The sequence below is a fragment of the Plectropomus leopardus genome, chromosome 19 (genome assembly GCF_008729295.1).
Source record: "Plectropomus leopardus isolate mb chromosome 19, YSFRI_Pleo_2.0, whole genome shotgun sequence".
NCBI classification, from domain to species: domain Eukaryota; kingdom Metazoa; phylum Chordata; class Actinopteri; order Perciformes; family Serranidae; genus Plectropomus; species Plectropomus leopardus.
In genome coordinates, this window is record NC_056481.1 from 292,891 (window position 1) to 315,490 (window position 22,600).

The following is a 22,600-nucleotide window of genomic DNA, read 5'->3' on the forward strand; positions in this document are numbered from 1 at the left end:
TGAATTACTATCAGGGGTCCGACTCGGCTCGGGGTCGTGAGTTGAGTGTCACTGACCTTTGCCCTCAGTCGTCTCTGCAGTCGTCTCTGAGGCTGAGAGACACTCACTTTGCCATAACTCGATGTTTTACTTTTCCGTAAAAGCTGCAGGACACTTTGGAGCAGACATGAATGAATGAATGATGAGGAAAAGAAAAACATATTTTACGTTAAAGGAAGTGTTATAAAAGCATCGGTCAGCGAGGTAAACTTCAGTTATCGATGGCAGCGTTAGCAGCAGAACGTTCTGGCGTTCAGTTTGTATCTTTGGGCTCAATGCCGCCTTTTCTCTCTGAACCTCTGAGTCACAGAGTGCTCAAAGAGTCGACAGAGCTGATTTATGGACGCTCCGCGAGGTCAACGGACGATGGCAGAAAGAGGAAAATGTTGCTCAAGAGTTTCCCAAAAGCTAGAATCAGTTCGCCGATGTTTCCCGCCGGCGTTCCAGTAACGCTGACTCATAAAGGGGTCAGAATCGAACCACAGAGGTCACCGAGAGTCTCCTCATGTAGAGAACCGCTCTGCACAGAGGACATGTGAAGACGGAGCTGCCAGAGTCTAAAGAGAAGCAGAGGAGACACTCGATGCCAAAGAACCAGCCGCCAGCTGCGAGCTGAGTCAGCACACATGAAGTGGGTCACATGTTACATAAGCAGGACACCAAATTACTAAACGGTGTGCGGATGTTTTGTTGGACATGTGGAGGACAGACTGTGAGTCAGCAGAGGAGAAAATCTGCTGTGTCCATCAGGACAAACTGGGTCAAAGGATCCATTCACGTCTCATCGTCTCTGAGCGGGAAGAGACAGAAACCTCCCTGATCATCGTCTCAGGAGGCGTCCAGCGAGGACAGGATGTCAGACATTCTCCTCTCAGCCCCCCACAGTGTGCCGGGTGTAAAGTGACTGACACACTCACATCGTTTTTGTCCTTTTAGTCTCCAAAAGGTGTCAGAGTGCATAAAACAGCATCAAAATAGAGCTTGTTGATCAAAAAAAAAAAGCCTGTGGAGGATCACTCACACCTAGGGTTGCAGGGTTGCCACCTCCTCGGTGGAAAAATAAAGGACACCTCATAGCCCAATGCCAGAGGGACATAAATCAAGAAGTGGGTCTAGGGGTCCTGGGGAGGCTTTGAGTGTCAGACACTTCATTTCCCACATTCTGATAAAATTCGTATGTATAAATTTATCTGACAGAGCATCGGAGCGTGGGACATGTCCGCTGGAGCGTTGGACATTTCCGCCGGAGCATCAGAGCGTCAGAGCATCGGAGCGTGGGACATGTCTGCCGGAGCGTCGGACATTTCCGCCGGAGCGTCAGAGCGTCAGAGCATCGGAGCGTGGGACATGTCCGCCGGAGCGTCGGAGCGTCGGACATGTCCGCCGGAGCATCAGAGCGTCAGAGCATCGGAGCGTTGGAAATGTCTGCTGATGCATCGGACATGTCTGCCGATGCAATGGAGCGTTGGACATTTCCGCCGGAGCGTCAGAGCATCGGAGTGTCGGACATTTCCGCCGGAGGGGAGCGGGCCCCCTGCAGTTAGTGGTAGCCAATGGGCGCTATTAATAGCCACCTCCGTGCGTAATTAGAAACAATTTAAAGGCAAGTTGAGTATCCCTGCTTTCGTGACAACAACCGCTCAAAGTGAGAATTTGTTTGGCTAAAGATGACGATGATTGGTGTTAGTGGGGCAGGTAAAGCATTTTGGGTGCCATTGACCCCTGGTGCCCAGTCCTCGAGCCGTCCTTGGACTCGGGACACTGATTCAGCTTCCACGCTCTGTGAGAAAACACGGCGGCGTTCTTACATCAGCTGACCTCCATGAACCTGAACACACAACATATGACTGACCTCACAGTGTTCACTGGACTTATGTAACATCTGCACTCTACTGGGTCCACACACACACACACACACACACACGCACACAGCATTGTGTCATGCATTGTTGAGCTCAGTGTTTCAGAGTGTGAGTCGGCACAGAGGGACGACTCGGCGGAGAGCAACATGTTTGAGGGATGATGGAGTTGTTTTGCAGCTCGGCCGCTCGGGTCGACCTGGAATTCACTGACAGATCGACGTCGTTTCAAACACACGCATCTGTGAGGAAGTTTGTGACCGATTATTCGAACTTTAACCCTGTGAAACTTGAGCAACTTGGCTTGATTTCTTTCAAAAATGTGGTGAGGCAATGAGCATTTTACATGAAATTGCCTAAAAAAACCCCAAGAAATTACGAATAATTTGAAATATGTAACCAGTTCATGACAAAGAGAAAACTGATGTAGATCAAGGTCTTAAAGGGTTAAATATTCACTTATTTAGTTTCTTTGGAGCATCGATTATTAATGTCAAAGGATTTTTTGGCCACTTGGGGGCAGCACATCACACTGAAAACACAGTCCTGACATATTCTGGTTTCTCAGTAATTTTAAAAGGATAGTTCACCTTAAATTCAACACCAGATATCGGCTGTAGAGACGTCTGTGTGGAACAAGATGGACCTCAACTTACGTCTCATCCCAACTCGTCACAGACCGCCGTTTTGTCAGTGGACCCACACGTCTCAATATGATTCTCAATATCTTCCTGCATCTGTTACAGACGTTCAGGGACGGCAAAAAACGTGCAAAAATGTTCAGGTTAATAACGACAGATCTAAATTTTGAGATGTCTACGTTTTTTTTCTTTTGTCCTGCATCCATGTCAAGTGACTGTCCAGTGTCTTTTACTAAAAAAATATTTAAAAAGTCAAGCATTAATTTTATTCAAAGTGGAAAATGAAATTTTTAAGTTAACATTGGCAGTAAAATGTGTTTGATTTTTTTTCAGTTATTATGAAGATTATTTCACTGGAAAATTGTTCAAATACAATGTTTTTTTATCATTATTTTTTTAATCATTGCTACGCTCGAGGGCGGACACAGAAGACACCAACAAAACTTGATTTTCAAACACTACATTTCCTGCATTGCGGTTAATTTTTCTTCTGTAATTTGTGCCTCTTCTGCATCAGTTAATGGTGTAAATGAATTTCCCTTCAACAAAACTAAAATTCAAACTGAACTCGTTCATCGTTGAGTTCAAGTGAGCTTTTGACCTGAAGGTGTTGAAGAGATGTTGCTCTCACAAGAATGCGACTTACAGACGTACAAAGCTTTCAAATATTGAATATATGGCTACAGTTAGTTGGCTGTTTAAAGTTAGTGCAAAACTCGTTAGTGCTTATAGTTATTCTGAATCAGTGTAGATAAAAACCACAAATGTATTACAAATCATTTTATTCCCTGTTTTGAAAAATTGTCATCAAACACACAGAGACAAAAAAATACAATTAAAAAAATATTCCATTGAGAACAAACACAACTAAAGAGACGGAGGGTAACCTGCAGTGACCTCTGCGTGGAGACGGAGGACGTTATGACATCGAAGGTCGGAGATGATGGGGAAAAAAACAAAAAAATTTGGGATTAGAAGAATAATGAAACTAACATGAAGCCTGAAGGCTTCAGCTCACGGGGTCGTCGAGTTGGACCTGTGAGGAAATGTGTGAGCCGAACAGCATGAAGAGGAGCGCACGCACACACACACACACACACACGCACGCACACACGCACACACACACGTACACACACCTCACCCTGTTGGTTGCTCGGTTTTTCAGAGTGTTCATGATTGGCTGAAAAACACAGAGAGCCAGCTCGTGATTGATTGGTTGGTTGTTGGCTCGTTGGAGCTGAGAGGTCACGGCTCGATGTCCTCGGGGACGATGGTGAGGATGACGTCCTCGTTGCCTCGCCTCACCACCGTCCGCAGCGTCTCGTCCCGCTTTATGGCGCTGCTGACGTCGCTGGCTGAGGTGATTCGCTCGCCGTTGATGCTGATGATGACGTCTCCCTCCTGCAGGCCGGCGCTGTCCCCAGGAAAAAGAGTCAGTGAGTTATTTTCAGAAGGACATATCTCCTTTTCAACATTTCCTTATTTTATAACCTTTAGATAAATGTTGGAATTGTGTGTTTTCACAAACCACCGTGATGTTACTTTTGTACGTTATTTTGTAGCAAATACGAACAACGCTGCAGTTATCATGTGGTCAGGTTGGACACACACACAAAAAAACATTAGTTATAATCAGAAAGATCATGTTTTAATAAACCCGACTTCTACTTTGTGAGGTAATGGGGCGATTCAAAGCTTTTGTCACATTGTCACACAAATCATCAGCTTTTTGAGCCACTAATTTGGCAGGAAATGCAGTGATGTGTCAGTGGAAAAAAAATGCTTTTTGTCAAACTATTTTGCCAGGAAACTCGGCAATGTCTCTGTAAAAAGCAGTCGCTTTTTGTTGAACTATTTCTGCAGAAAATGAGTGATGTCTTTTTTTGTTGCATTGATTTGTCCGGAAAAAAGCAACAGTTCACTAAAACACCCTTTTTTAGGTTCTGTCCTCTCCACCTCCTGATAACAATGATGCATCACTTGAGAAATGTTGAAATGATTCGTATGAAGCGTAGAAATGTATTGTGGATTGCAGAAACGTACAATGCAAACATTTTTGTTCGGTTTGTTCCCTGAAAAACTTCCTTCGATTTGTGTTGTTTTTTAAGTCTGACGGCCTGTTTTCTATAGAGCTAACTTTGTTGTAGTCATGAATATTTAGTAGTAGAGAAATACTTCATATGAAGCCAAGTTTTCAGGCTTTGCTTTAATAAATAAATAAATAATCTGCCGCTTTTTGTTCCTTAAATGTGGAGGCCTGAAGGCAAAGAGGAAGCAGAACTTTGTGGACTGACTGAAGCGGTTTGTCCTCGCTGCCAGAGGGAGCTGGACGGTCTGGGTGGGAAACATTCACGACTGCATCACTGCCAGCTTTCAGCCAAAAGCAAAACAGCAGCTTTAAAACCCAAAGTGAACTTTCCACATCCTGCAGACGCACCGAGAGTTCACGTCTAATAATCGTGCTTTCAGCAGGATCGGACCCTCGTCCTGAAGAAACCTCCAGACAATAAAAACAAACTCCACCTGCTGTTTTCTCAGGTTTTCAACAAGCTTTTCATGTCCATCCCAAAAACATATTTTCTGCAGCAGCGAGTGTGTGCACCCGTCTATCTGTTCCAACTCCAAGAAAAATGTGACACTTTTGGCAGCTGATTCAAACTACACCCGGACGATTCCCGCAGAGTTAAACCCCCTCACATGGTTTTGACTTGCAGGTGAAAATGCAGCGTGTAGATCATTATTGGAGAGCGACACTCACTTCTCAGCTGGAGTCCGGCTGATGACCTCGATGACGTAAGCCCCCGAGGTGACATCGGGGAAGTCGGACTGCCTCTCCTTCAGCTCCTTCGCTAGTCTGACGGGACACAACATCCGCTCCTCGTTAAACTTGAGCAGTCGTATTTCACCGTGAATCCATCACGTTTCAGTTACGGTGGAATTTTGTCATAATTAGCATATTCATTCTTGAGTTATGTCACACTGACCTTTGACCTCCAAATCCTAATCACCAGAAACAGAAACTTACGTGGAAGTGAGACTCATCATTCTGACGCCGATGTATTTCTTCTTCTGTAACGTTTTTCCTGCAGAACAAAAGGAAACCTGCCGTGACTGATGATCTTCTCTCACTTTGTTCTGTTAATTCATCCGGATCCTCAAATTCACAGAAGTCATTCTATGAGAGACAGCTGTGCACATTTCCCCTTTGTCTCTGTCTTTGTCTCTGTCTTTGTCTTTGTCTTTGTCTTTGTCTCTGTCTCTGTCTTTGTCTCTGTCTTTGTCCCTGTCTCTGTCCCTGTCTTTATCTTTGTCTCTTTTTTGTCTCTGTCTCTGAGAGTTTAGATGCAGAAGTTAAAGTCAGAGCTGCGGACCTTTGTCTCTGTCTCTTTTTTTGTCTCTGTCTCTTTTTTTGTCTCTGTCTCTTTTTTGTCTCTGTCTCTTTTTGTCTTTGTCTCTTTTTTTGTCTGTCTCTTTTTTGTCTTTGTCTCTTTTTGTCTTTGTCTCTTTTTTTTGTCTCTGTCTCTTTTTTGTCTTTGTCTCTTTTTTGTCTCTGTCTCTGTGAGTTTAGATGCAGAAGTTAAAGCTGCGGACCTTTGGCCTGTCGGTCATGTGACTCTGCCAGAAACTGTCGGATCTTGTCTGACGGGATGGCGAAGGAGATTCCTGCTGTGACCTTCAGAGTGTTGATGCCGATCACCTCTCCGTCCTGCAGGACACACACACACACACACACACACACACACACACACACACACACACACACACACACACACACACACACACACACACATACATACACACATATTAATTGACCGTGAACGCCCCTCGGTGAGTTGGCCGTTAAAGTGGCGCCACATTGTTCCTCAGTGAGACGATCTTATAATCATCCTCAGCTGCGGCGTGCGTCCGTCCGCCAGCGATGACCTAAACTCTGTATTTACGTTTCTGAACTTCATGAGGTGTTTGTGGGAGTTTGTTCATATGAGATTACGTACGTCTCTGTTTCAACATATGGATGTTCTCCCACTAACGAGAGACTGAGACTCTCAGACTCTGGGACGCTGAGACTCTCAGACTCTGGGACGCTGAGACGCTGAGACTCTCAGACTCTGGGACGCTGAGACGCTGAGACTCTCAGACTCTGAGACGCTGAGACTCTCAGACTCTGGGACGCTGAGACGCTGAGACTCTCAGACTCTGGGACGCTGAGACTCTCAGACTCTGAGACTCTCAGACTCTGGGACGCTGAGACGCTGAGACTCTCAGACTCTGAGACGCTGAGACGCTGAGACTCTCAGACTCTGAGATGCTGAGACTCTCAGACTCTGAGATGCTGAGACTCTCAGACTCTGAGACGCTGAGACTCTCAGACTCTGAGACGCTGAGATGCTGAGACTCTCAGACTCTGAGACGCTGAGACTCTCAGACTCTGAGATGCTGAGACTCACAGAAACGACTTGTCTCTGTCTGTCACTCACCAGATTGACGAGTGGCCCTCCTGAGTTGCCGTACTGCAAGAAAACAAAGAGGCAAATAAAGAATGTCAAAGCAAAGAAACAAAGTTTGAGCATTTCTGTCGTGAGGACGCTGCTCTACAAACACCATTATGCTGCGTGTGAATGTTGACATTTCTGCAAACTACAGATACATTTGTATGTAATGATGTTGCAGATCTGTGGTTCACATGGTTAGATTCAGACACTAAAAACACTCGGATATGGTTAGAAAAACATCACGTTTGGGCCTAAAACACAATCAAAGAGAACGAGAATGTAGTGGCTAGGTCCTATACTTTTAGCCGCTACCGGCTGCTAATTGGGCTACTGTTGTTTCGACGTGTACTTGGAAAAGACGGTCCAGGCTCACAGGTTCCTCATCACACGCGTTTATTCGTCGTTCCGCCATCACATCAATAATCCGGCACTTATCACATCTGTAATCCGGCACTTAATAAACAACTTAAAGTATAAAGAAAACACGGCTATCTTCCCTGAGCACAGTCAAAAACTGATTGCTTCCACCCAATTGCAACCCCTGTTACTGATGCTCTCTGGATTAAATGTCTTCCGGCAATACCAAACCAATACACCCCCCTAGCGTTTGGAGGAGGTAATTACATACAACAGAAAATAAAATAAAATAAAATGGCTCCTACAGAGAAGATGAATCAAAGAGACAAACACTTTTCACGACATTATCCAAGCGGTGAATACGGAAATGTTTCGGTCGAAACCAAACGAAAACAAACATTTTAATGCCTAAAAAGCTGCTGAAAATGCAAAATGTGTCGCTTTGTTTGTTGGTCTGCAGTCTGTCGGGCGTCTCTACGTCACTTCAGAAACGTTGATGTGATACAAACATGCAAACATCAAATCTGTGGTTTGCAGAAATGTACAAAGCCAACATTTTCTTTTGTATCATGAACGTAAAGATGCAAATGATTTGTGTCGTGTTCTTTTCAACTTTGCAAAATTTGGAGACTTCATGAAAGCGTCAGTCTTTTTGTTTTCACGGTGTGTCTTTCTGTCTGCGTGTCTCCTGACTCACGTTGATGATGGCGTCGGTCTGGATGTAGTCCATGTCGGAGTTGCGTAGGCCCAGCTCTTTGCCGCCTCTCTGGGTGGTGCTGACGATGCCGGTGGTGACGGTGTTCTGCAGGGAGAACGGGCTGCCGATGGCGACCACGAACTCGCCGGGACGCAGGTCCGCCGACCGGCCGAGGAGCAGCACCGGCAGCTTCATCTGCTCCGACAAACACACACAGGAGAGAGAATCAGAGAGAGATGGCTGAAGATGGAAGATGATTGTCTGACTGAAGCACAGTTTAACTTTAAATTCTTTACTTTTCTTTGTTGTGTTTTAGGTTTAAAGAAGAGTCTGAAAAATGAGACACGATCCTCTAAACTCCTGAGATGCTGCAGGATCGTCTGAGTTTGGTGGAAAAAAACAAACTGAAAGACGCACAGATGATGAACACACACACACACACACACACACACACACACACACACACACACACACACACACACACACACACTGGGAGGTAAACAGCAGTTTGTTCTGCAGGAGCTGTTTGGAGGCAGACGCAGGTTTCCTGTGCGGTGCTGAGTCAGCTCTCAGTCTGGACCAACTTTCTCTTCAGTCACAACTCAAACTCTCTCTGACAAACTTTAAACTGTAAATCACCAAAAACAACGTCCTGCCTGCAGCCTCGTCTCAAAGTGTTGCAGCAGTATTTCAGGAATAATCTCTGTCTGTATTAACGCACCTGAAAGTGCATTTAATGTGTCGCTCATGAACGCTGAGCATGAGCCTGCTGATGCAAACAGGAAGCAGATACAACAGAAATAATGAAAAGTGAGAGATTTCTTTGCTTGGACTGATGACGAGGTGAAACTGTAAGTATGAGGCGATGAAGGTGGCAGGAAACAGATTGGGAGTTGTTGCAAAGCAAATAAAGTGAAATATCAGAGCGTTATTCACGGTGATGTGAGAGGAGGACACAGGAAGTATGAGGTCACTGCAGGTTTGTAGACGAAGCTGAACGTGACTGATAACAGCCCATCAGGAGGTGAACGTGGGCGTCATCGTTTAAAAAAATCATCAGCGTTTTAGAGACGTTTGATGGGTTTTAAAATGCCTGCATCATTTGGATGCGTAAACTTAGGTTTACACGGTGACGGTTCTTGCATGAATCGTTAAACTTTAGTCATTTCATGTCATAAAAATCTCCAAAAATCCTTCAATAAAAGCAGGATGGTGTTCATTATCTATTCTAAGTTTTCTCCTCTTTTTCTGTCATGATTCTCACCCAGGAGCCAAAGAAATCAGTCACCTCCACGGGTCGATATTACAGCCTGAGACGGGAACAGAGACCCAGAACGAGTCGATAACTCTGCAAGAGTTTTTGCTGCCGCAGCTCCGATGAACTGGATCAGAATTTGCAGCTTTTCCATCAAGTTACTGCAGATTCCTGAAGAGCTGAGTGTTTCTGACGGCTACTGGGAAGAGCCCAGTAAAGACTTTTATAAGTCATAATCTGCTTAAGTGGAACTTTATGACTCTCCAGCTGGATCAGGTTCACAGTGTCTCTCTCCACTTTGTTAAGACCTGGAAACACACTGCTGTCTCACACACAAACACACACACACACACACACACACACACACACACACACACACACACTGAGAGGCATGGACCAACATTTATGGAAATTAATTTTATTGCGTGTTTTCCGTGATTTTACTAGATTTGACTATTAAAGTCACAGAAAGTCACAGTCCCTCTCGGCAGGTGAAAATATAAATGTCAAATATATTTTTAGGAGCTCTGAAAACTCATTTTCATAATCAGCTTCTGCAAAATAGATTTTTATACAGAGAGAGAGATTTTAGTATTTTTATTTGGTGTAAATGGTAGTTGCTCTCATGCGTCTCATTGTTTGGCATCATTTTTGGATTTCTCAACAAGTTTTTATGTTTCTGTGCATCCTCTTTAACTGCGATAAAAATGTTTTTATGGAAACATAAAGAAGTCTTCTTTCTTTAAAGGTAAACTCTGCAGGACTGTAAGTTCCTGTTTGTAAAGACCCTCTCCAGAGAAACTGAATGTAAACTCCAGATTCACTGTCGTTTGGCGTTTCCCTTCGATGTTTTTAGTGTGTTTTTTCAGCGCTGTGTCTCTTGGATGCTGCTTACAGCCTGACATTTTTCATTAATGTATGTTTCTTGGGAAATCCTTCCAATAGCTCTTGTGGTGTCTATAATGTGTGTGATTGGATTTATCCTCTCAGCAGTTTCACACTCTTTTATTTCTAATAAAGATGCTCTGAAGCGAGGGTGGTTTCCTTCAGGGAATTTTTTGTTGCAGTACCAAGTTTGGTCACTGGGACAAATACGTTGTGCAGTATCCAGCTCGTTTAACACGTCTACAGCCTGATCCTGAGACGCTGTGGCTGCAGCCCTCAGCTGCCCTCTGATTGGCCGGCTGCACGGCGTCCCACTAACCTACTTCAGCTGCAGATGTGACGGCGAGCAGAAACACTGAGACATGAAGCAGCCGTGATGTTCAGACCCAACTTTCATCAGCGAGTGTGACAATATGCCTCTGTTTGTGTGTGTGTGTGTGTGTGTGTGTGTGTGTGTGTGTGTTTCCCTGCTGATGACAGACACATGTGTTGCTCATTTCCTCTGTGAAGTAACAAAAATCTGACCCAGTTTCTGCACTGAGAGAGAGAAAGAGGGGAGGACACATACTGTATCAGGAGAGAGGGGGAGGAACAACATGAGAGGGGGAGGAACAAGGTGAGAGGGGGAGGAAGGAGGAATGAAATGAAAGATGGACAGATACTTTAGGGCAGCTGCAGAGTGATGAAGAGACGGAACAGGTATCAACACCACAGGTATGTTCAACACATCAGTACATGACCTACACCTCGAGTGTGTGCATTAAGAGTGTGTGTGTGTGTGTGTGTGTGAGAGTGTGTGTGAGAGACAGTGTGTGTCCTGAGGTCTCAATGAGTCACGACATAATGACAAAGCAAACTAAAATGTGGAGCCTGAAACAGAGGCCAAAGTGTGAAAAAAAGTGAGAATTAGCTGCACCTCACCACACTTCATCCAGAGCAGGAAAATGAAATCATACTTACATGGATAAATAATAATAATCTTTGTTTGTATAGCAGCTTTTACACATAAAAGTGCTTTACATGCAAAAGTATTTCAGTCCGTCAGATTTCAGATGTAAAGTCATGCTTTAGTCGGACTGACACAATAATATTTCTAACGTCATGTAAATGCACGAGAGACAAAGTGGCGAAATTTGCGAGTCAGGAAATGAATTTTTAAAATCTGATTGTGATCCAGCAAAGTTTCTTGTTGTTTTTCATCACTTTGTGTTGACATAAATGTAAATAATGCACCTGGTTTGTTGTCAGTTGAAGGATTTGAAAACAAAGTTGAACTTAAACTCAAACTGTTCGAGTTTTCACATAATAAACAACAAATTTGCTTTTCTAATGAGGTGAAACCGCGTTGTTCCATAGAGACAGAAACAAAGAGGAGATGAACGGAGAGTTTGACTCGACATAAAGCTCCTCTGTTCTCCTGCATTGAACCAGCGTCTCATCTGAGGCCGCCGACCTCCGCCCACCGCCAAAATGACCGTGTTTCCCGCTCTGTGGTTTCCAGGAAGACGTCACTTTGTTCGGTGCGAGATTACAAAGCTGAGGCGCCGCTCATAAGCTAAGAGACACAAACACAGCGAGGAACAAAGCGGCGTTTCCCTCTCTCATCTTCCTCTCCTTCTCATTACTCTTTCTCTGCTTTCATCCAGCGAGCATCAGCCGACACAAACACCTCGCACCTTTTTAATAAAAAACTAGCTGCATTTAACCCTTTAGGGCCCAGCTCTCTGTCAGATTTTTGGGGGATTTTGTGGAAACTGTCCTTGCAGATACTTTTTGTGTGTTTTTATGTGAGAAGGTATTTTTCTGCAAAGCTCTGCTGTCACCACAGAACAACAGAGGTCAACTGAAGTTTGGTTTTAAACTCTGAAAGTGCTGAAAAACTCATTTTCTCTCTCCAGAAAGACAAAAGACAACCTGTCAGCAGGGTGGACAATACTGATACTGTCTGACTGGAGAACAAAAGAAGAGGAGCGGTTTATGTAGAGAGGCTGAGGAGGCGCAGGTGAGGAGGTGAGATGAGCAAAGTGGGAACAGGTGTGTGTGAGTGTGGCTGTGAGGGGAGGGGCGACGCGAGCATTTTGGCTTGATTTGTTTCAAAAACATGGAAAGAAGGCAATGAGCTTCTTCAAAAGAACTGACCCATAAATTCACAGGAAATTAGTAAAAAAATATGTGAAAATTACCCCAAAAAACTCTTGGGATAAGTGCTTAAATTATAATAATTCTAGTTTTTAATTTCAAATCTGTAATAAACTAATTACATTTAAAAGAAAGTTAAACAAAAGAAGGGGATGACCCAGAAAAAGTGCTCAAAAATTACAATGTGCTTCAAAATTATAATAATTTTATCTTTTAAAGATTTTAATCTGTAATGATGAAAATTATATCTTTATCATTTCCCCTACCTTTTTCCCCATTTTTAAAGCTTTATTCCCTGGACTAAAAACTGTTTTCTAAATTTACCAAATTCTTGCAATTTGTGGAACATTTCTTACCAAGTTGATTATTACCTGTTTTTTTTACCTGTTTTTGAAAGAAATGGCACCAGTTAACTCTGGGGTTAAAGGGTTAAATACTTATAAAGTTGGATTGATGCTGAATTTTAAGCATTAGTAGTAGAATCTGAGAAAATGGTCCAAGCCTCATATTGCTAAAAAAGCTGAAGTCAGTTATGTCTGGGAGAAATAGGCTGGAAAAAGACAAGATCTTATTTTGCATTTTTGTTCCCTCTGCGTGAGCACGAAGGCCAACGAAGTCAACAAAAGCTCGATCTCTCTCTGATAGTCATGAAGCTGAAGCTTATCAGGCCTGAGCGCGCAGCGACACGTCGGACGGCACGTTAACGGTTAACGTGAACACGTCACCTGATCTGTGTTTAACACTGACCTGCACTGTGCACGCAGACGGAGACATGTGTGTCAGCTCTATATTTGATGATTTTTATGATAATTATAAATAAACTTTTTTCCCTGGCTTTTTATCCTTACATTTTCACAAAAATAGTTTTCTAAATCTACTAATTTCTTCTGATTTCTTTGGAACATTTCATATCAACTTGCTCATTGACTTTTTCCCATGTTTTGAAAAAAATTACAGAAATTTGTTCAGGTTTCATGGGGTTAAATCCTAATAAAGGTTATCCAACATTTAAAATTGTGAAAAGAGAATCCAGATGAGAGTTGCGTCTGCTTTCCTAAGCACAGCTGGACTTTATTTCCTTCACTTTATTGGCTATTTTCTCTTATCCTGCCTATTTTTAGATGCACAACTTTAACCGTTCAGTCACTCAGCGGCTGCTTTAACGCTGTGGGTCTTCATGTTGGTGGATAAACTGGAGGACGGAGCGAGGTGAGGGTCTCAGACTCCTCTGGGAGATTTAAATCAACATGGAGAAATGAAATATTGAGCACTTTGATCCAAATCTGGCTTCAAACTGACTTTGTTTTTGTGGACGACGTTGTCCTTTTATGAGACACTCTGACCCTCTTATGCTAATTTTTTTTTTCCATTGCACTCATGTTGCGGAAAACCTCCCATCCTGAAGTGAACCCAGCCGAAAACAAAACAAAGAACGAGAAAACCCGAACGAGGCCACATGAAAACGTTCCTCCGTCTCCTGCCCTCCTCCACAGATATCCTCTTCCATGAGTCATCATTTTATTCTGCTCACATCAAACCAGCTGAAACAAAAACCAGCCGTCCCTCCAGGAATGCTCATGAAAAGCACACTTTCCAAAAACGGATAAATACCTGAATTAGTGAGGAGAGAGGAAAAATACACGTCTGTCTGAGGAGACAGAGGGCACGAGAGGACACAGAGAGAGGACACAGAGAGACGACACAGAGAGAGGACACAGAGAGACGACACAGAGAGAGGACACAGAGAGAGGACATAGAGAGAGGAAATAGAGAGAGGACACAGAGAGAGGACATAGAGAGAAGGCACAGAGGGGGACAGAGAGAGGACATAGAGAGAGGAAATAGAGAGATGACACAGAGAGAGGACACACAGAGAGGACGTTTCTGAAGAGACGTTTTGAAAAACTCTGACTCTCTCTGACGAGTTGTGTTTGTTCAGTAGAGGGTTCAGATGTTTTTGGGGTGATGAGTGGAGCTTCTTGTGTGTGTTTATTAGAAACTTTATGTCTTTTTTCAGGTGACGAGTTGTGTTTGTTTTTTAGAAAGTTCATGTATTTTTTCGGGGAACTTGCCGATTTCAACGTTGTCATGATTTCAAGGGAAATTTGGACGACTGAGTAAAGGGACGATGACTAGAAGAGTCAAGAGACAATAGAAAACAGGAATAACGGTGTGTCTCTGCTCACCGGTGCATCGATCTTGATCAGAGCGATGTCGGCCTTCTCGTCCACATCTTTGATTTTGGCGTCGAATGTGGCTCCGCTCTTCAGCTCCACCTGAAGGAAACAAAATGTATTGACTGAGTCACCCGGGATAAACTTTTTTATATTTGTCAAATGCAGAAAAAAGTTCTCCACAGTACAACAAACTACAAAGAATACAGTCTATTACGAAACCATACTCTACTACAGCGGCTGCTTTGCGTACCTTCACTCGGTGCTTGTTGGCGACCACGTGGGCGTTGGTGACGATGAGTCCGTCCTCTGACACGACAAACCCAGAGCCGCTGGCGACTGCCACCTCCCGCTTTGAGAATATCATCCTGAGCAGAGAGGGGAGCACGTTTCTGATTTATAACCTCAAACAAACACTAATCCAACTCAATCGCATAAATGAATGCAAACTACAGACAGAATTCTCCTTCTACTACTGATTTTTTTGATAAATTTAACTTCAAACGTGTTACTCAGTTTGTAAACTCAAACAAGACTGAGCTTGATGATGAGCTCTTGATAATGTGTACTTCATCTTTTCATATCTGCACACCTCGATATCTGAAGGAATATTGGCCACGTTTTCTGTGTTACATATTCTAACACAGAAGGTGAAGCTGATCGACCTGTCTCATATTTTATGAATGAATCTGTGAATTAAATATGTTTAATAAAGAAACTGCTAAAAGATGATGGTACAGATTATGGTGCTCGACAGTATTTCACAAGATCCTGCATCCTGGGCGTCGCTCTGCCCAAGACGACTGTGATTGGTTTAAAGAAACCAAAACAAGCCAGAGCGCGGACACAGCTGAGGAGATACAACGTTTGGCTACACGAGACGACCGTCAAACCTGTCAGAGTGGAAACGCGGGTCATTATCGGTGCGTTTGTGTGTTTTTTTCTTACTTGCGATAAAGTTCAATATGAACCACAGCAGGCGCGATCTTCTCCACCACGTCAGCGATGAAGTTGTATTTGTAGCGAAGACTGTCGGGATTCTGCTGAGCTGAAGGAGACAAAAACACACTGTCAATGAGCTGCAACACACACACACACACACACACAAAAATGCAGTGTCTGCTGTTATCGGGTCTAACTCGCTGTTTGAAGTGTGACGAGTGTGTGTGCTGCGGCGTGCTGCGATGCTGCTGTGTGAGAGCAGATCCAGATGTGGAGTTGTATAAAGTGTCGGTCTGTGAGCAGCTGCAGAGGCTCTGCTGACGCTTATAAAACAGAGGAAGTGACTGGTGGCCTCAGAAGATACGGACAAAGAGCAGCGAGGGCCGTCAGGATGTGCAGAGAGAGCTGTAACAGTCTGCAGCCGTCACCTCACACAACCTCGCTCTGCTCTCAGTCCAGCCGCTCCGACCTGCTGGGACCAGTCAGGAGACGCTGTCCTCCATCTGTGCACGGGGCATCCAGAACATGTTTTCTCAGAGCAGAGTGACGTAAAAGTAACACCAGGGACGTTAACGCTCAATTAAACAAAGCCGTGTTTGTGTACGGTGAAAACTATAACGAAAAGTAACCAGGGAAACAAGGTAGAAGGTAGATTTATAACTATTTGTCCTTGATCCTACTACATCTTTGGGGTTGAAGGATGAGTTGATTAAAATCAGCAGCTAGGATGAAAATTCCATCCGGTTGCCCGAGCATGTTGCTGCTGGTGGCATCATAACAATTCCTGCATTTTCTGAATCTGCATCACACTGGATTTCCACTGTGGCGAGTAAATACAGAATCAGGCGCATCATATCAGCACAGAAGAAGAAGTAATAGCTCCATTTACTCCCGTTTAAGTTCAATCTATTTGCTCCGTTTGCTGTGAATGATCGGAGCCGGACGGCACACAGATGTGGTGGAAATAAGGGTCAGAGTCTTGTGTCCTTTCGGCTCTGAACAAGGTCCGCCTATCCAGTGCAACAGCTTTATCCGGGATGTTCGGGGTTAACCATGTCTCTGTGAAGATGTGTGCAGAGTGGTCTCTGATTCGTTGCTGAGTGAGTCTCAAACACATCTCATTGGGTCAGCTTCGCCTTGATGCCGGCTCTCCTCCCTCTCTTCGTCTTTCAGGCCTGATCAGGGCTCTGGTTTGCAGAAACATATTTTGCCAATATTTATCCTGGGGACCAGGTTGGTTGGACATGCTTGTGTAAGCTGACTGACTCCTGCACTCTCTCCGAAATATTCTGCTGCTGTCAGACGAGGTTTTTTTCAGGTCATTGTGCCCCTTTAAGTCTCATTACTTTTTGTCAAATTAAGTCAGAAGTCGTCAAGTTTATGACTTCAGTCTGACTGGACTTCTAGTCATGTGACTGCATAGCAGAATGAAGTCGGACTCACACGACTCGAGTCTTCACCTCAGACTCGCGAGGACGTCCTCCAGCGCTGCTTCTGACTGAGCAGCTGTTTGTTGTGAATGTCCAGCTCTCAGACACTTGTGTGCGTGTGTGTGTGTGTGTGCTTGGCTGGGGGGGATTAGTGGTGCGCCAGCTGCTGCAGCTTTGAAGTGAACTGAAAGAATCCAGTCAGTCTGACAGAGAAACATCCCAACCTCAAACACACTGCAGGTGTCTGCGGCAGCTCTGAGGTCATGAAGGTCGATTCAGCTCAGAGTCAGCGAGTTAAACTGCAGCAGGCAGATTCACTGCAGACAAGGACAGCTGAGGGCGAGTCAGCGTTTTGAAAGTCAAAAGTGACTCTAAAGTCTTTGCTCTGAAGTCCAAAGTCAAGACCCGAGATCGAAACTTTGAATGTTAAAGTCCAAAGTGAGAAATTGAGACTAAAGTTATCGAATTTGAGACTTATGTCCACAACTTTCATAGAAAGTATTTCAGGACGAACTAATGCTGCAGTCACGTGATGTCAGAATTTTGTGGTTTCCGAGTTGTTTAGTCGTTCTTCCAACTTGGTTGTGTTGATGAGCTTTGAGGTCGTAAAGTGGAAACAACATGGAAGCAACAAAGAAGATATATTCTACTTTTATATATGTTAATATTTCATCTAGGTGACTCTACATGGACAGCAGTTAACATTAATACCATATTTTACGCTTTTTATTTACATCCCTTTGACTCCTCAGTGAGATATGAAGATATCATAACCAGTGATGCACCATAATGATTATTTCAACCGATACCGATAAACTGATAATTCCCAGCTTCTATCGACATTCCATCGACAACATCTCATATTTGAATCGAGGAAAAGTTATATCGCGATTGATATCGTTATCGCTTCATCGCCCAGCCTTAGATGTAAGTAACAATAAAAAAGGATAACAACAGTATATTCTTTAATCAAAAATATTAAAAAAAGCTGATGATTGCATCTGCAAAGTTTGTTTTGTTAGCTGATCAGTGTGATCTGTATTTGAGCAAAACTGGCTCTTCATCGCAGCCGTTTTTAAACACAAAAAACCTCCTGAACGCAGCTCAAACATGCCATTCCCCAAAAAATCTAACAACACCCTGTTTTGAACTTTATCCGAAATCTCATTAGGAGCCGAACGAGCCTGTACTGGGAAACATTCCTCCAGTTCCTGAAAGAGTTGAGTCACCGTGCAACCGTGTTTTGTTGACGTTGTATCCAGGCCTGTCAATCTGAGCGAGAGCGCGCACGTCTGCACAGGAAGCAGAAATAACAAGGAAAAAAATAATAAGAGGACCCCTTCAAATGTGGGTTAAATAACCTCAGCTGACCTAAATCTGTTTAACAAGTTACACAATCAGCTAATCGGCTCCAAGAGATGAATCATTACAGGAGACTTAACACGCTATGTGTGTGTGTGTGTGTGTGTGTGTGTGTGTGTGTGTGTGTGTGTGTTACTGACATCTTCCAGATTTCTTTCCTCCACTCAAGAAATTTTCAGAGGGAGGCGAAGCAGAACGTTCTCGGTTGGACAGATCATAGATGGGAGGAGAGTAAATAAGGACAGTAAAGGAGGAGACGAGGGACAGTAAAGGACGAGGAGAGAAAGCGCCTCAAAATGAGCAGAGAGGAGGACAAAACATTTAGGAGAAAAACAACTTGCTGGTCTTCCTTTTCTCTTTGATCAGCAGAGCGACACGTGAGGAGACCTGTTAGATATTTGTGTGAAATTCTGTCATAATTAGAGTATGAATAATTGACTTGTGGCCAAATTTGAAGAAATTCTCAGTGTGTTTTCTTGAAATATTGTGTTCACAAGAACAAGAATTATGAGATTACAGTGACGTTGACCTTTCAGTTATTACCACCAAACTCTTCTCAGTTCATCGTTGAGTGCAAGTGGATGTTTGTGCCAAATTTGAGGAAAATCCCTCAAGACCATCCTCAGATTTTGCATTCACAAGTATCTGACAGATGCAAGGTCACTGTGACCATGACCTTTGAACACTAAATTCATTGTTGAGTCCAAGTTGATGTTTGTGCCAAATTTGAGGATAATCCCTCAAGCCCCCTTTGAGATATTGCATTAAAAAACGAGACAGATGCAAGGTTACAGTGACCTTTGCCCACCAAACTTTCATGATCACAAGAATGAGACAGGTGAGGCCACAGTGACCTTTGATCACCAAAATCTGATTAGTTCATCATTGTGCCTGGGTGGATGTTTGTGCCAAATTTCCCTCAGGGCGCTCTGGAGATATCGTGTTCATAAGAATGAGAATTATGAGGTCACAGTGACCTTGACCTTTGACCTTGACCTTTGACCTATGATCCCCCAATTCTTTTTAGGTCATCCTTGATTAAAAGTGGATGTTTATGCCAAATGCTCACAGTTAAGAACTAAATAAATGTAGAATGCAAAATGAAAGAAGTAAAGCTATATCTATACATGAAATTTTTTCGGGAGATATTGTGTTCACAAGAATAACATGGACGCAAGGTAACAGTGACCTTTCACCACCGAAATGTAATCCTTTCATTGTGAAGTCCAAGTGAACGTTTGTGCCAAATATGAAAAAAAAAATTCTCTCGAGATGTTTAGAAAATATTTCATCTACAAGAATGAGATGGGTGCAAAGTCAGGCTGACCTTGACCTTTCAGTACCACAATCTACGCAATTCGTCATTAAGTCCAAGTGGATGTTTGTGCCAAATTTGAAAAAAAAAACCAAAAAACTTCTGAAGGTGTTTTTGAGACATTGCGTTCACAAGAATGAGTTAACCGAAAGCATAAAGACGAGGAGGAGCAGCCTCTGACCTGACTGAACTCCACTAAGAGCCTGAACCAACCTCAGCAAACGAATGTGTTCACAGCTGCAGCTTCACACACACACACACACACACACACACACACACACACACACACACTCAGGGGCACACTGTTTATTTTTGCAGCACAGGGGAGGCACTCTGCTCGCCTCATTTCAACACATTATGACCCTGTTAAGATAATATTAAGAGTGTGTGTGTGTGTGTGTGTGTGTGTGTGTGAGGGAGAGAGAGAGAGAGAGAGAGAGAGAGAGGGAAAACAACCCCAGTTTCAGAGTTTGGTGCAGTGTGGAGGCGCTGATGTAAATCTGACAGAGACAGAGACAGAGACAGAGAGACGGACAGTGTGTGTGTGTGTGAGGACGGGCAGAGATGCACCAAGAAACCAAATAATTATTCATTTAAACCCACTACTGTAGTATTAAAAATACTAAAACATAATTTTTTCCCCATTTTACATGAGTCAAAGTTAAGCATCATTGTGTCAGATTTTAACCTGCAGCTTCAGACAAAAATCACAAACAACCAAAATGCTTCTTGTTAGTTTACTTCCTGCTGAGACGACACACCTGTAGAACGCACAGGTGTGTGAGAGGAAGCATTAAAGGTCCAGTGTGTCGGGTTCAGAGGCCTCTGCAGGCGACGTCGCAGACTGCAGCCAAATAAAATGTCTCCAGTGTGTCAAACATAAAGGAAAACTTCGCTGACCATAGGGGGCGTTGATACGTCGATTATATCGGATGTATCTCGGCTTGTTCAGTGTGGGATGTTTAGTATGAAAATATCACAATTATTGAATATGATGCGTACATCATTTTTCAAGTCATTTTGAAATTTGTTTTATTAGATTATTTAATTTAATTATTTAATTATTTAATTTTATATAACTTTATTATAGCAATACATTACTTAACTTAATTATAACAACACTTAATTGTACTTAATTGTAACAAAACATTTATCTTTGTCATAACACTACTGTATTTAACTTTATAACTATGCTTCCTTTTTTAAATTTATTATAACAGTACTTTATTTTACTTTATTTTAATGATATTTCATAGAATTTTATGTTAACAGTATTATATCTAACTTTAGTATAACATTACTTTATTTTTACTTTATTATAACAGTACTTTATCATGAGAGTACGTAATTTAACTTTACTATAAATGTAAGTCATTTCACTTTATTATGATAGTGCTTTATTTAACTTTATATATCAGTTTTATTATGAGAGTACTGTATTTAGTTTTATCATAAAAGTACGTTTGTAAACTTTATTATAACAGATATATTCACTATGAGAGTACTTCATTTAACTGTAATAAAACAAAACTTTATTTGACTGTATTATTTAAGTACAGTATTTCATTTTGTTTTATGGTGTGTTCATTGACTTCATGAAGCTCATTTGATTCTTTTTCTGAGAAAGTTCATTCTGCTGCTGAGGTCATTCAAGTTCTCTCTCTCTCTCTCTCACACACACACACACACACACACACACACACACGGTTCTCACCTTTGCCGCAGGCTCCTCTCTGGATGAAAATCACCGGCGGCTGCTGCAGCTTCGTCGCCCGGTTGCTGACGCGCTTCAGCTCGCAGACGTTCCGGTAGGAGACGCCGTCGCTGCCGCACACCGGGTCGGAGTTGGTGCACACGCACATCCCGGCCTTGCCCCTCCGCCTGACGGTGGCGGACACCTCCACGCCGTCGGTCACCACGCACTCCATCCCCTCGGCGCACTCGCGGTCCCCGGTGCCGCCGCACTGCTCGCCCTCGCCGGACGCGCACACCGGGCAGCAGTCGCAGCGGTCCAGCACGTCTCCCGCCAGGCAGTCCGCGGGGATCGGCGCGCACTGGGACTTGTCGCACTTCTCGGGGCAGCCGATGGCGAAGCGTTTGGCTATCCGGGACCCGGTGATCAGGTATGGGCACGCGAGCAGCGCCGTTACGCAGAGGACGAACCGGAGACGCATGATGGGACAGTCCTGCAGACACTCAGAAAGATGGACTTTGAAGTGATTTTCGGTGCTCGGTGAGAGTTCTGCTCGGCTCTCCGGTTGTGTGGAGGTCACAGTGTGGAGGTTCAGTCTCCGGTTGTCCCGGTTTATAAAAGCAGGATAAACATGGAGGCGATTGGTGCGCGCGGGTGACGTCTGTCAAGGGGGAGGAGGGGGAGGGGTGTGTGTGTGTGCGTGTGTGTGTGTGTGTGTGTGTGTGTGTGTGTTGTTGAATTTGTGCATGGTGCAAAGTGACTGTGCAACAACTTATTTTCTGTATATAATACTATCCAACAATGTAAAGTCATTAAAATTCTGAAAATGAATAAATATTTGATTGATTTATGATCAGGACTGTCAGTCAGTCATTTTCTGTAACCGCTTGTCCTCATAAGGGTCGCGGGGGGGCTGGAGCCAATCCCAGCTGTCATCGGGCGGAAGGCGGGGTCACCCTGGACAGTTCGCCAGACCATCGCAGGGCCGACACATAGACGAACACTCACAGTCACACCTCAGGGCAATTTAGAGTCATCAATTAACCTGAGCTGCAGGTCTTTGGACTGTGGGAGGAAGCCGGAGACCCCGGAGAGAACAGATCTGATCAGGACTGATGTTGGTCAAAAAATAAACTAAATGAGAATAGAAAGTCATAGTAATATATAATGATTTTTTATAGCCTGATTTTGATAGGAGTGTGAGTAATATTATGGCGGGCCCTGAAGGGTTAAAAATATAAGATAAAATAATAAAAACCAGGAGGTGCTCAGATGAAATGTGGATGCAGTGTGGATCAGATACATGTGTCATTTACTGT

The 22,600-nt window shown here is 43.6% G+C and overlaps 1 protein-coding gene across 2 annotated transcripts; it reads right to left on the bottom strand.

Moving 5' to 3' along the window:
* Nucleotides 1–3,237: 3,237 nt before the first annotated feature.
* Nucleotides 3,238–21,892, bottom strand: LOC121958845 (serine protease HTRA1B-like). 2 transcript variants are annotated; one of them, XR_006106866.1, is made up of 11 exons: nt 21,303–21,892; nt 15,488–15,587; nt 14,793–14,907; nt 14,552–14,641; nt 8,087–8,281; nt 7,018–7,050; nt 6,131–6,245; nt 5,565–5,622; nt 5,298–5,393; nt 3,681–3,953; nt 3,238–3,438 (listed from the first exon to the last, which is right to left on the bottom strand). XR_006106866.1 is itself a non-coding variant. In XM_042507992.1 (10 exons), the coding sequence occupies exons 1-10, from the start codon at nt 21,760–21,762 to the stop codon at nt 3,785–3,787; spliced, it is 1,431 nt and encodes a 476-aa protein (XP_042363926.1). In that variant the 5' UTR covers nt 21,763–21,892; the 3' UTR covers nt 3,290–3,784. The 2 variants fall into 2 exon arrangements, 1 of the variants encoding a protein (XP_042363926.1); XM_042507992.1 differs by having other exon boundaries at nt 3,290–3,953.
* Between the last annotated feature and the right edge of the window lie 708 nt (nt 21,893–22,600).